The sequence below is a fragment of the Erinaceus europaeus genome, chromosome 18, assembly GCF_950295315.1.
Source record: "Erinaceus europaeus chromosome 18, mEriEur2.1, whole genome shotgun sequence".
NCBI lineage: Eukaryota > Metazoa > Chordata > Mammalia > Eulipotyphla > Erinaceidae > Erinaceus > Erinaceus europaeus.
The window spans coordinates 43,570,087-43,585,251 of record NC_080179.1 but is presented as its reverse complement, the minus strand read 5'-3'; the positions used below and the strand labels follow the sequence as shown (position 1 = coordinate 43,585,251).

At 45.4% G+C, this 15,165-nt stretch overlaps 1 protein-coding gene across 11 annotated transcripts in view; it reads right to left on the bottom strand.

Annotated features, from left to right (window-relative positions):
• CLASP1 (cytoplasmic linker associated protein 1) overlaps positions 1 to 15,165 on the bottom strand; it is a 248,558-nt gene that overhangs the window by 15,535 nt on the left and 217,858 nt on the right. For all 11 annotated transcript variants that reach the window (XM_060177959.1, XM_060177960.1, XM_060177962.1 and 8 more), the window contains 2 exons: positions 6,770 to 6,976; positions 1,771 to 1,887 (listed from right to left, as the gene is read on the bottom strand). In XM_060177959.1, the coding sequence (XP_060033942.1) occupies positions 1,771 to 1,887; positions 6,770 to 6,976 (324 nt within the window). The remainder of the gene's footprint in view (positions 1 to 1,770; positions 1,888 to 6,769; positions 6,977 to 15,165) is intronic.

The window sequence follows — 15,165 nt, the reverse complement described above, 5'->3', positions numbered from 1 at the left end:
GGGGAAGACAGAGGGGGAGAGAAAGACAGACACCTGCAGACCTGCTTCACCACCTGTGGAGTGACTCCCCTGCAGGTGGGGAGCCGGGATCTCGAACCGGGATATTTATGCCGGTCCTTACGCTTTGCGCCATGTGCGCTTAACACACTGCGCTACCACCCGACTCCCGCCAGTGGTTCTTAAACAGTAGCAAGCCTGTCACACACACAACCCCACTCCACCAGGGTCATGTGATTATCATAACTGAGGGGGTGGGCTGTGCCCTTGGAATGGACAGGCGGGCAGGAGGCATGCTGTCAAGCATCCAGTGCAACCAAATGGCCTGCACGTCAACAGTGCCAGGGTCCTAAGCCTGAGCAGCCAGAGAGGCTGAGTGAGGGTAGAGCTCTGGGGAAGCAAGCTTTGGCCATCACGCTCGCCGTCTACATCAAGGGAGGAGGGTGGCAGTAGGTCCTCAGAGAAAGTGATTTCATTATCACATTCATGAGACAAAAAGAAGACCAAACAGCCAGACTGCTGAATGGAAAGATGTTCTTTGAGGACTTGTTTTCGGTATTTATTGTTTGCTTAATGTCATAGGTTCTGAGGACTTCCTGGCAATGTGAAGCGAGGAGTTACTAGACTTTGAAGGAAGCCAGGCACACTGCCGAATCTTCCTTCCCAAGGACCAAGACAGGCACATCTAGCTCCGTGATTCTCTCTTATCTACACCTCTGCAGGGTGTTCCAAACTCCACACCGATGTACTACTGCTGCAGGCAGGGCCTGGAGAGGGTTCTCTGAGGCACAGGGGAGACCTCAAAAGCCTGGCCAACCTCCCCTTGGGGTGCAGAGAGGCCTGCTCCCAACCTGGGCTCTCCTGCCAGAACTTGGGGGCTTCTCTCTGCTTTCATCTGGAAGGTTCTTCAGACTTGAGTTTATATATTCAAATCAATATTCAGTGCAGCCATTCTCATCTTTAGTGAGCCAATCATTATTTTGGCTCATTTCCTGCTCTCTCTCTAGGTGAGAGCCAGTTCACATTACTGCAAATGGCCATTAGGGACTCGGTCTGACCTAGCAATACGCTAAGTTTTCTTGGTGGCTTTGTTTGTTTCTTTTTCAATTAAACCAGATACACTGCTCAGCTCTGGCTTATGGTGGTGCAGGGGATTGAACCTGGGACTTCAGAACCTCAGGCATGGAAGACTTTTGCATAACCATTATCCTATCTACCCTACCTCTTCATGGCATTTCTATGAGTGGAAACAAGCTACTGTATAGTCATCTTTCTTCTCAGAATATACTAGAATCTCAAAGCTGTCATTACAAAAACAGAATGTACAACAGAGTACTTGGCATCTTCTTTCCTTCCTTTCCCTTCCTTCCTTCCTTCCTTCCTTCCTTCCTTCCTTCCTTCCTTCCTTCCTTCCTTCCTTCCTTCCTTCTCTCTTTCTCTTTCTCTCTCTACCAGAGCACTGCTCATCTCTGGTTTATGGTGGTGTGGGGAGATTGAACCTGGGACTTTGCAGCCTCAGACATGAGAGTCTCTTTGTGTAAACATGTTATCTACCCCCGTCCCCTTGGTATCATGTTAGTATCACCTGAAAGTGACTTCACTATCCAGTTGGTCACTTTGATCTTTAGAGAACTACTTTTGGAGAAATGAGGCTCAGGTCAAACTCTCCTGATGACAAAGAACTGTCTGGAGTCCAGAGCAACAGACAAGCTGATTTTTGCCCCACTGGCAGAGCTCAGGTATGTGTATGAGCCCAGGTAACACTATACATACCTTACTCCCTGTGAGCTGTGCGAGGTGAGGTTTCAGCTCTTCTCCGATTACGGAATAAATCGCCACTAAGCAAAACACGCTGGCCTTACGCACACTACTTTCGGTGTTGTCATAACCCTGGAGTCAGGAGGGGAACACAAAAAGGAAATGAGATCAAAGATATGTCTCACAGTCAATATCCCATCAAGTTTCAGGGTGCCCTCGTAGTTCAACCTTGCACTTGGCAGTGGCCAGGAGACATGCCTCAGCTCTGCAGGTGAGAGGGCACCCTGAGAGCGCACACCACAACCACATCAAGAGTGCGCTGGTTCCTGGCACAGAGAAGTGGGGAGCCGGTGAGCAGCCATCCGGTCGGTCTCCACCTAGACACTGCTTTAGTATGAGTGATCTCAGCAGTGTCACCCCCTAAAGTTGAAACTGATGAGAAAAGGAAATTTGAGGGGAAAGTAGCTTGCTTCACCTACATCCTACAAGGGTGGAGCAAATTTTATGTGTGGAAAGACTTCTAATGGGGTTGGGGAGAGGGCATAATGGTTATGCAAAAAGACTCTCATGCTGGGGCCGGGAGGTGGTGCACATGTTACAATGCACAAAGATCCAGGTTCGAGCCCACAGTCTCCATCTGCAGGGGGAAAGCTTCTTGAGTCGTGAAACAGGGCTGCAGGTGTCTCTCTCTCTCTCTATTTTTTTTAAATGATTTTATTTATTTATGAGAAAGATAGGAGGAGAGAGAAAGAACCAGACATCACTCTGGTACATGTGCTGCTGGGGATCGAACTCGGGACCTCATGCTTGAGAGTCCAAAGCTTTATCATTGTGCCACCTCCCGGACCACTCTCTCTTCCTCTCTATCTCCCCCCTGCCCTCTTGATTTCTGGCTGTCTCTATCCAATAAATAAAGATAATAAACAAAAATTTAAAAATAAAATAAAAAAACAGACTCTCATTCCTAACGCACCAACGTCCAATGTTCAATCCCTCATACTACCATAAACACAGCTGAGCAGTGCTTGGGGGTGGGGGGGAGAAAAAAAAAGTATATAAATATGAAGCCTGGGTTGAGGATATAGCATAATGATTATGTTAAAGACTTTCATGGGGCCAAGTAGATAACATAACAGTTATGTGAAGAGACACTCATGCCTGAGGCTCAGGTTGAAAGCCCGCACCACCATAGGCCAAAGCTGAGAGGTGCCCTGGTTAGGAAAAAAAAAACAAACAAACCTCATGCCTGAGACTCCCCAGCACTATCATAAGCTAGCAAAGGGAAGGAAAGAAAAAAAGGGGGGGGGGGGTGGAGGCATATGGGACACAGTCTCTTGGTGGTGGGAATGGTGTTTATGTACACTCCTATCAATTTGTAGTCATATACATCACTATTTAATTAATGAGGGGAAAACTGATTGAATGTCTCAAACTTTTAAAAATCACAGACTGAGTCTTTTTTATACATAAGCTAAGTCTTTGATATGTTGACTCTCTCAAAAGCTTAGACCAGGGAGAACAGAAGCAACCAGTGGCACAGCTATATACAAATAATGTCAAAGTCCATAAATTATGGTGATGTTGTGTATGATACAGCAAATCCTAACAAAGGGAGTCTCAAAGTTAACCCAATTGCCAAATAATGTGATTATAGCAATAACTATTGTCTTCTTAAATCCTAAGACAACAGGAACCTCCCACTTCCTCTATAGAGACTATATTTCCCCCAGTCCTGGAACCTCTAGGGTGGGGCTCATTTTCCTGCATGCTTCTCTCAAGTCATACCAGATGATATTGCATCCGCCAATCCCAACCTAATCAACACAACGAGTACCACCTCAGCATGTTTCACTTCAGACTGTGTCCAGAGACGTCAGGCATGGAATGTCAACCCTTCACCCTCATTACTCGGGTGAGACCTTTCCTTTCATAGTATTCTCTAATTCCATTCCAGGAGGCTCACTTCCTAACAAAGTCCCCAAACCTAGATATAGACTAGGTTTCGTAAGATAGAGCATATGTTCACATGTATCCATAAATTAGGGCAAAATATATACCTGAAAGCAAAAGCACACAATAGTCTGCAGTGGGTCAATATAAAGTTCCCAATGAAATAGTGTCCACTTAGACTTAGATACCCTCCTCACCCACTTCCTATTACAGTTCTCTCACTCACTCCAAAGCTAACCTTAGCAAAGCAAGGACTGCAAAAGCTGAATAAGGGCAAGAGACTGGCATACTTTAACGATGATTCTTTACTCACTATCAGGCCACCCCATCAGCTGGGGCCCTAGTCAGGGAGTCCTGAGATCCCCAAACAGACATGATGGGCCTAGACCGTGAATAAATCCCTCTCTCCATTGTTACCAGTCATCTCTATCAGGAACAACACAATAGACCCCTTTGTTTGCCCCCATAAGACCTTGCCCTCAACTTGGATCAACAATGGTAGAGAATTTTCCATCCTCTGAAGGAAGTCTGGACATTATACTCTATGCTACACCTGAGGAAGATGGGTCCTGATATTGGGGCAGCTTGGAACATTCCTACTTATGACCATCGAATGTGAGCTCAGATCTACAGGGATGCAGAGGTCACATAGGCTCCTAAGCTGAATATGGGCCCCCGATCACATCAAATCAATGGGGTTTACAGTCAACAATATTTATACACCTCCCCCATATTGGGGAGCTACTCTCTTCCCTGATCCAGCTTTGACATCTGCCAGCCATGACATCATCTCCCCAGAAAATAATTAGGATCCTCCTGCATATCAGATTTCAGGCTCAGGCTAACAGACAAACAAACAAAACCAAAAAACATTAGTATAGCCACAGGCCCTTTGGAATATAACTAAAATATGCCTACTAGCTATCTACAAATCAGAGCCCCCTACACACACAACTCTTCATCTGCACTATTCCAGCCTTTAGGTCCACGATTGCTCAACAATTTGTTTGGCTTTGTAATGTTAACTCTCTTTTCAGCTACCAGGTTCCAGATGCCGACCAGACTTCCCTGGACAGACAACCCCACCAATATGTCCTGGAGCTGCACCTCCCCAGAGCCCTTCCCCACTAGGGAAAGAGAAAGACAGGCTGGGAGTATAGATCGACCTGTCAACGCCCATGTTCAGAGGGGAAGCAATTACAGAAGCCAGACCTTCCACCTTCTGCATCCCACAATGACCTTGGGTCCATACTCCCAGAGGGATGAAGAATAGGAAAGCTGTCAGGGGATGGGATGGGATACAGAGTTCTGGTGGTGGGAACTGTGTGAAGCTGTACCCCTCTTATCCTATAGCTTAGTCAATGTTTCCTTCTTATAAATAAAAAATAGAAAAATAATTTTAAAAAAGGAAAGAAAAAGAGGAGAGGAAAAGGAGAAGGGGGAGGGGAGGGGAGGAGAGGGGAGGGGAGAAAGGAAAAGGTAAGAAGAGAGGCGCTGGGTGGCGCACCTGGCTGAGTGCACGTGTTACAGTGCTTAAGGACCTGGGTCCAAACCTCTGGTCCCCACCTGCAGGGCGAAAACTTCATGAGTGGTGAAGCAGGGCTGCAGGTGTCTCTCTTTCCTATCTTTCCCTTCCCTCTTAATTTCTTTCTTTCTTTAAATTTATTTTCCCTTTTGTTGCCCTTGTTGTTTTTTGTTGTTGTAGTTATTATTGTTGTTGTTATTGATGTTGTTGTTGTTAGATAGGACAGAGACAAATGGGAGAGAGGAGGGGAAGACAGAGAGGGGGAGAGAAAGGTAGACACCTGCAGACCTGCTTCACCACCTGTGAAGCGACTCCCCTACAGGTGGGGAGCCAGGGGCTTGAACCAGGATCCTTACACTGGTCCTTGTGCTTCACGCCACCTGCGCTTAACCTGCTGCGCTACTGCCCGACTCCCTCAATTTCTTTCTGTCTCTATCTACTAATAAATAAATAGAAGGAGGAAGAAGGAAGGAAAGAAGGAAGGACACGAAGCTCATTTTACCCTAACCTTCCCACTAAAATATTTCTCTTCAGGACTCCACTCCAAACCACCCCATCTATGGACTCTTCTCTCTGTGCTGCTCTAATTCAGAAAGCACCTCTGTGCCCCTGGGCCCCGAATGCTCCACTTGCAGCTCCCGTACTGACACAGTAACTCAGGACATGGTGTGGCCACCTATAGCTGCCAGTGCTGTTCATTCACCTCTCAGAGTCTGTATGCTGACACCTCCCTCTCACAGACCTCAGTCTGTTTGTTTGCTAGACAGAGAGAACCAGGCCTGCTATTTGATTTTGCATACCACTGTCCACGTTGTCCAGAACCAAAGCCCACAGGTGTGCAGTTAAGGTTTGCTGAAGGAATAAACAAAAAACAAAGAAAAAAAAATTGGGGCTTGGTGGGGGCGCACCTGTTGAGCGCACATGTTACAGTGCACAAGGACATGGGTTTGACCCCCCCAATCCCCACGGGCAGGGGAAAGTGTCATGAGTGGTGAAGCAGGTCTGCAGGTGTCTCTCTCCTTCCCCTTCCCTCTTGATTTCTGTCTCTATTCAATAAGTAAATAAACATATTTATTTAAAAACAGGAAAGAAATAAAGAGAGAGAAGTATAAAGAAAACAATTTTAAGGGCAGGGGTAGATAGCACAATGATTATGCAAACAGACTTTCATGTCTGAGGCTCCAAAGTCCTAGGTTCAATCTCCTGCACCACCATAAGCCAAAGCTGAGCAGTGCTCTGGTAAAAAAAAAAAGAAAAAGAATTTTAAATAATAATAAAAAATCAAAATATATTTATAGTAAACAAACCTCATTCAGTGAGTCACAGATTCTAGGTTGCCAAAAATAATCTCCCATCTCCACTCAGGCAATGGTGGACTAGCAAAAAAGAGCTGGTATGAGGTGTCCAAGTCCCCAGCTTCACAAGTTCTGAGGTAGAGGCTGCCACTGCCCGCCTGTGTGCCTTTCAGAACTGAGCACCGAGCTACGGGACTACAGCAGCCACTGCCCCAGCCCCACAGCCCGGGCAACATGGGCCTACCTGTAGCAAGCCTGGGATGATGTCGGCGAGCAGCTGCAGCAAGGACTCCTTGGCGATCCTCTCCACGACTTTGGTCTGCATCTTGATGGCAGCGAGGTTGATGGGGTAGTCTGCGGTCTGGATGATGGGGCAGAGCACTTTGATGCACTGCTCTGGGTGGATAGAGCTGGCGAGGGTGGACGCAGCCTCCTCAGCTGCTCGTACCACCTGAAACACAGGTCCCCCCAGTGAGCGAGCACCTTGGGCTGCTGGGGTAGAGTCAGGGTGACACAGCCGCCTCAGTGCAAAATGAGGCCCACATGACAGAGACCTGGCAGAACACTGCATGGGTGCCGTCACTTCCTCTAGCTCATTTTGCTACAGAAAGCCAATTAGACTGGTCTGGCTAAAGGGTGAGGGGGACATGGAAAGGCGGGTATGGAGGGTTCTCGGGGAAAATATTAGGAAAGAAGTCTCATGCTGGGGGCCAGGTGGTGGCGCAGCTGGTTGAGCGCACGTTACAATGCGCAAGGACTCAGGTTCGAGCCCCCAGCCCCACCTGAAAGGGGAAAGCTTTGCAAGTAGTGAAGCAGGGCTTCAGTGCCTCTCTCTTTCCCTCTCTGTCTCCCCCTTCTTCTTGACTTCTGGCTGTTTCTATCCAATAAATAAATAAAGATAATAAAAATAATAAGTCTCGCGCTGTAACAGAATCCCTGGGAACTTGTGAGAAACACATCTCACATCTCCTCAGGTCCCATCTCTGACTTGCTGTATCAGAGACTATAGGGGTGGAACCCAGCAGTCTGTTTCACTACACTTGGGACAATCTTTTTAAAAATTATCTTTATTTATTTATTGGATAGAGACAGCCAGAAATCAAGAGGGAAGGGGGAAGATAAAGGAAGGAGGGAGGGAGGGAGGGAAGAAGAGAGAGAGACCTGCAGCCCTGCTTCACCACTCTGTAGGTAGGACCAGGGGGTTGAACCTGAGTCACTGTGCACTGTAATGCCTGCCCTGCCCTCAACTAGGTGTGCCGCCACATGGCCCCAGGAGTCTTTTCACATGTCAGTTTGAGAGGTGGGGGAAACTGCATAATGGTTATGCAAAAAGACTATCACGCCTGGGGCTCTGAGGTTCCAGTTTCTTTTTTTAATATTTATTTATTCCCTTTCTGTTGCCCTTGTTTTATTGTTGTAGTTATTATTGTTGTTGTTGATGATGTCCTCGTTGTTGGATAGGACAGAGAGAAATGGAGAGAGGAGGGGAAGACAGAGAGGGGGAGAGAAAGATAGACACCTGCAGACCTGCTTCATTGCCTGTGAAGCGACTCCCCTGCAGGTAGGGAGGGGGCGGGTAGCAGAGGGGGTTGGAACCAGGATCCTTACGCTGGTTCTGGTCCTTGTGCTTTGCACCATGTGCGCTTAACCCGCTGCATTACTGCCCGACTCCCAAGGTTCCAGTTTCAGTCCCATTAACCATTAATTAACCACACCACCATTAACCAGAGCTGAGCAGTGCTAAATAAATAAATAAACAAATACATGACAGTTTGTGAGTCTCTGCCCTAGAAGGTAAGACCTGAAGACAAACATGCATTCCAACAGTATGTGAGTCAACCCATTCACTAGAGCAAAGCCTACGGGAAGAGAAATCTGAATGCCTTCAATACCATGCTTCTGAGAGGTGCCACTTTGCCAGGGAGCTGGAAAGGCTTGGAGACAGCTCTCTGAATAGTGTTTTCCTGAGGAGACTCTTTACAAAAGTTCCTTTCCCAACAATCTCTGCTCAGGACAGAATCTTGCCAGTGACTTTTACACAGAGTTCATAAGCGGGCTCCTTCATGGGACCTCTGACAACATCTCAACACAGTGGAGTATACTAAGTACGTGTTCGAGAGGTTACCATCTGATAGAAGACCCTCTATAATACAGGAGGAAGTTAAAGGTGAAACCCAGTGACAAGGAGAGAGATGGAAGAAGTGGTGAAAGAGTATAAGCCTTGGGCTTAGGAAATTGGGAGTAAGTTCTGGCGATGCTCATCATAAGGACCACACTTCACTTCCTCATCTGTAAGATGGGGCTCTATCTGATACCCCTTGATTGCTATCAAGACATAATACACAAAGCCACAGAGTTATAAAAAGGCATGAGATTTCTTTTTTTTTTCAATATTTATTTATTCCCTTTTGTTGTCCGTTATTTTACCGCTGTAGTTATTATTGTTGTTATTGATGTAGGTGTTCTTGGATAGGACAGAGAGAAATGGAGAGAGGAGGGGGAGAGAAAGACAGACACCTGCAGACCTGCTTCACCGCCTGTGAAGCGACTCCCCTACAAGTGGGGTCCCGGGGACTCGAACTGGGATCCTTACGCTGGTCCTTGAGCTTTGCACCACGTGCACTTAACCCGCTGAGCTATCACCCAACTCCCGGCATGAGATTTCTTACAAAACAGAGTCCTGCCATCTTCTCATCAGACCGATTTGCTGTGAACACACCACACTGGGATTCAGTCCTCATAACAACAGACTCTGGGGGCACAATCTGGAGGCCCTCCCTGGCCTCTACAGTCCTAGCAAAGCCACGCTGAAATTAAAAACAGCGAACTGGTCAAAGGGAAATTCTAAGCACAGGCCTCCAGACAGGGCAATTCCCTGGAGTTCTGGGAAACACACACTGAAATCTATTTGCATTTATATGTTGTTTTTTTCCCCTTGCATTTACACATTCAACTAAGGACCAGTCCAAGTTAGGAGGAGGTAGGCTAAGATATCTTTTACTTATTTATTTTTGCTTTCAGGGTTAGTGCTGGGGCTCGTGCCTGCACCAGGAATCCACTGCTCCTGGAAGCCATTTTTTTCCCCTTTTATTGCCTCTGTTGTTTTATCATTGTTGTGGTTATTATTATATTGTTGCTATTGATGTCACTGTTGTTGGATAGGACAGAGAGAAGTTGAGAGAGGAGGGGAAGACAAGAGAAGGGGAGAGAAAGATAAGTGGGGAGGTGGGGAGCTGGGGGCTCAGACCGGGATTCTCACACAGTCCTTGCACTTTGTGCCATGTGTGCTTAACTTGCTGTGCTACCGCCAGACCCCCAGGCTAAGGTATCTAAAAGTAATCATCTTGAGTTTTGGAAAAACAAAATACCTGTATAAGGCCCAGAGTTCTATTTCAGATATCATGCAGGAACTGCAACAGACTTGTCCTTTGGAAAAATTAGTTGAAGTTGATTCCCTACTTCCAACCAGCTATTTGAAGAGGGCTAGCCTATTTCTTAGATGAACTCCATCATGCATCAATAAAGTGCTGTTCTTCCTCCTCAGCTTCCTCCATCTAAGTTGGTCTAAGTACAAGGTATCCTTGGGAAAGTCCGTAATTAAGTAAGTGGCTAAATTATGGACAACTAAGTGGTTTGCAGAAAGCTGAAGATGGGGTCTATTCCTCTTCTAAGTTGGCCCTGGAAAGAGAACTATGCTCTGGGCAGAGGGTAGATAGCATAATGGTTAATGCAAACAAGACTCTCATGCCAGAGGCTCCAAAGTCCCAGGTTTAGTCCCCCACACCACCATAAGTCAGAGCTGAGCAGTGCTCTGGTTTAAAAAAAAAAAAAAAAAGGAAAGAAATAAACAAAGGAAGGAATAAAGTGACTATGCTCCCAAATCAGTGCCTTCCTTCTGAAAGAAACCAATGTTTGGTCAGAAAACTAAGTGATACCATGTGAGGAACCCTTGAGTTTTGGATTTTTAAAAATGGGAATGAAACTTAGAACATAAAAGTGAAGCTACTTACACTGTGCTGCTGGGTAAACAGACTGAGATCTACTGAGCTAAAATGCAAACCCAAAGCCAACTTCCTCCTATAAAAACCTCCAGAGATACTAGATGTCACCTGCATGAAGCATTGAACCACAAGTATCTTAATACAAGGAGATTCTCTGGAAATATCTGAAGTAGAATACAGAGACTACACTTTGAGAGTAAGTTGGAGGCCCTCTCCTCTATGGTACTAGAGAAAGTCTCCCAAGCGAGACATTTCTTTGGCAAGGCAGACAGGTGTTCTCCTTAACTTCCCTCTATATGCCAAGCCCCCAGCTGTTGGCCAGCTGCCTGACTCAGGGTGAACTTTAGGTTTTGCCCCTGTGTTCTATGTAACATAAGAAGCAAAGATTATAAATGTAAGCAAACAGAACAAAAGCAAACATGGACAGCAGAGAGAAAGGTGAACAATATGGCTTAGTCGACAATGTGGAGAAGGTTCTTGAAAACGGGTGTTGCACGCACTTTCATGAGACAGCAGGGCCAAGCGGGCTGGGTTACAATCCACCCTGGGGAGAACGAAGCTTCCCAGCTGCTGATTTTGCTACAGTCTAGTTAGAAGTCTAGGAATTCTTCAAAGCTAGTGAAATGATTGTGTCTGGCTAGGAAAAGCAGTTTCTTCATCTAGCTTTTTTTTTTTTTTCCTTCACTCCCCAGATGAGATCATTACTCAGAATACTGATGAACGTTTGGTTAGAGATAAGGTTTCTTCTAGAGCACAGAACTTGTCAGAATTCAGACTGCGTGTTTTTAAGTTCGCACAGTTTGATTTGGCTCCCCTCACAGAGACATCAGAGTAGTCAGCTGAATGAGAAAGTTCTAAAGGAAAGCAGATAGGCAAGTGCCTTCAGAAGCGGTCACTTGGAAGTTAAGGGAAAAGCTGGCGCCATCTTCTGGGAAAGCTAGGAAGACCTTAGGAAACATGATGGCTGCCTAGCTTTACCACCAACCAGCACACTGGAGAGACTGTAATGGAGGACTGGCAGGTTACCTTCTAAGACATGAGGTCGAGTGCCACCATGGACCTGAGCCTGTGGTGCTAGTTCTCGTGAGGCAGGTTCCGTGTCAGAGAGAAGAGGGGAAAGGCTCTACAGTCAAAGTCCGGGACCTGATTCTGTTATCAACATTCTGTCCGGTAATTTGGGGGGGGGGGTATTTTTTCTTCTACTTTCTAGGTCTCAGTTTATTGGTAAAAAGTATCAAGACTTTTTATTTTATTATATAACTGTAACTTTTGTTCCTCACTATGCTTTTCTCTGAAAAATATATATACATACACACACACCTCTCAGAAGATAAGAGTCTGAAGTGATCTCTTAACTAAACAGCCATCATCACAACTTGCTTGGAAAAGCAAATTCAGTGGTCTAGGAGGTGGCACTGTGGATAAAGCACTGGATGCCCAACCACGAGTTTTCAATCATGAGTTCAATCCCCAGCAGCACATGTACCAGAGTGATGTCTGGTTCTTTCTCTCCTATCTTTCTCCTGAATAAATAAATAAATTCTTTAAAGAAAAGAAAAGCAGATTCAGGGTGATGCTGCTCAAATGTGATAAGGCTTTCAGGAGGAAACTTATTCTGTCCAACCTGGGTAAGACTGGGGCCAATGAGGGAGAATGAAGAGGAATCAGAATGGGTAGGGGGCTACAGGCATCCCCTCTCATTTATTTATTTACTAATTTTTTTTATTATCTTTATTTGTTGGAGAGGGACAGCCAGAAATCGGGAGTGAAGGGGGAGACAGACAGGAAGAGAGATAGAGAGACTCCTGTAGCCCTGCTTCACCACTCATGAAGCTTTCCCTCTGCAGGTGGGGACCAGGGGCTGGAACCTTGGTCCTTGAGCATTGTAACTTGTGTGCTCAACCAGGTGTGCCACTGCCACCACCTGGTCCCTCTCAGTTTCTCTGTCTCTATATAATCAACAAATATACAAACAAACAAACATTCAGCAGGGCAGGCCTCGTAGTGCATAAGAACACTGCTGCTGTCCTAGTTCACCGGGCAGGGCAACATCTGGATATTCAGGTCTATGACTCGTTCAGGTCTATGACTCGGTCAGAGTCAGCAGAGAAGCAGGAAGAAAACCATCATCTCCAAACGCCAACCTCCAATGTTTCTGACACTAAAAAAATGGTCCTCAGAGCTGCTTCCTGCATATTCACGACTTCTCTGGTACTCAGATGCTCTTTGTGAAGCTCCAGGAATTGTGGTGGAATGCTACCCCCAGGACAGTTCTGGCTCATGGGGCTTGAGCCTAGGTATGTCTTCTAAACCCACGTTCCCCCTGGACCAGGCTGCTTCACGACTCACAGCGCTAGATTCCCTTCCCTCACTGCTTTCTGACTAGAGTCACCTCAGTACTATTCTAGCTCATTTCAAATTCTTTGTGTACTTCATTCTTACTTCTTTTTTCTTTTCATTTTTTAGCAGAGTAATGATCAGCTCTGGCTTAAGTTGGTGTGGGACTTTTGAACCTCAGGCAAGACAGTCTCTTTGCATAACCATTACACTATCTACCCCCACCCGGCACTTCACTCTTCAGTCTGAACCGAATGTTAATCCCCACACTCTTAACTAAGTCACTTGCTCTCTCCCTCTCTCTAAGATTTTATTTATTTATTTATGAGAAAGATAGGAGAGAGAAAGAACCAGACATCACTCTGGTACATGTGCTGCTGGGGATTGAACTCGGGACCTCATGCTTGAGAGATCAGTACTTTTATCCACTGCACTACCTCCTAGGCCACAATCACATGCTCTTTGCAGATGACGTCATTCACACTCCTTGCTGCCTCCCATTATGTAATATTTACCAGAGTTTGTACTAATAGCGTCAGACTGCTGGCTTGGCAGTTTTACCTTTAAGTTATTTTATTTTTGTTAAGAGGCAAAACAGAAAGAAAAAAACTATAAAAGAAATAGAACTTCGTGGTCCGGGAGGTGGCACAATGGATAAAGAACTGAATTCTCAAGCATGAGGTCCCGAGTTCAATCCCCAGCAGCACATGTACCAGAGTGATGTCTGGTTCTCTCCTCCTATCTTCCTCATTAATAAATAAAATGTTTTAAAAAAAAAAAAAAAAAAAGAGAGAAACAGAACTTCTCAGCAATTCCCAGTGGGCACATGGAAAACTTTAGAATCTATACAGGTTTAGGTCTGTTACTCAATACCGACTTCTATTATCTTGAGGCTAAGTGAAACAAAGATAATCATCTAGTCCACCCCCTAGGCTAACAGATAAGAAAAACGCAAGGTCCAGAGAGGTGAAGTAATTCCTCCAGGTTTTTGCAATATATTGTTCTTCTTTTTTAACCAAAGCACTGACCAACTCTTTGAATAGCCAGTCCTATCCACCCCCCACCCCAAGTTTTCTTTTCTTTTTTGAACCAGAGCACTACTTAACTCTGGCCTGTGGTGCAGGGGATTGAACCTGAGACTTTGGAGCCTCAGGCAGGAGAGTCTCTTTGCATAACCATTATGCTATCTACCCCCCCCCCTGCAATGTATTGTTCTCCATAATCAAATGACACAAGGCTGATGCCTACAAAGGCTTCTAAGGGTCATCCCCAAATGCAGGGGGTCTAGTAAAGATGTGCACAGTGATTTAATTGGTACTTGAAGCTGAATACTAGCTTACAAAATGCCTTGTCTGACATAACCATGCATCTCTCTGGCCATGATATTTCCCAAAAGGAATGCATAAGACAGCACACTGGGTAAGAGAAAGTAGAAAACTTATCTTTGGGGGTGGGGGGTGGGAAAGATGGTAGATAGCATAATAGTTATTCAAAGAGACTCTCTTGCCTGAGGATTCAAAGCCCCAGGTTCAGTCCCCTGCACTACCATAAACCAGAGCTGAGCAGTGTTCTGGTTAAAGAAAACTTGTCTTTCAAAGATTATCTTTTTTCCTACCAGGGTTTTAGCTGGGGCTTTGTGCCTGGATTGCTCTACTGTTTCCAGCAATAATTTTATTTTTCCTTCCTTCCTCCCTTCTTTCCTTCCTTTGTAGAGGTGATAGAGAAGGAAAGAGGAAAGAGAAACAGAATGAGAGACACCTGTATCATTGCTCCACTTTTTTTCTATAAAGATTTTAATTAATTAATTAATTAATTAATTGGATAGAGACAGCCAGAAATCAAGAGGGAAGGGGGTGATAGGACGGGAGAGAAAGACACCTGCAGCCCTGCTTCACCACTTGCAAAGCTTTCCCCCTGTAGGTGGGGCTGGGGACTTGAACCTGGGTCCTTGTGCATTGTAACATGTGAACTGTAACTCCGCTTTTGGTGAAACTTCCTCCCACAGGTGGAAAAAAGTTTTCCTTTACTGTAAAAATACTGTTTGTTTTATTTATTAGTGTGTGTGTGTGTGTGTGTGTGTGTGTGTGTGTGTGTGTGTGTGTGCAGAACACACTAGAGAATGACTCTGACACATCTACAGCCAGGGATTATGCTCAGGACCTCATACTTGAAAGTCCAACATTCTATCCTGTTAAAATTCTTTTGCTAGGTATCTGCTAAAAATAATTTTGGTCTGTTTTATTTTTCAAATTCCCTGAAGTCATAAGATTAACTAGACATAACAGTGATGTTTTATATTTAT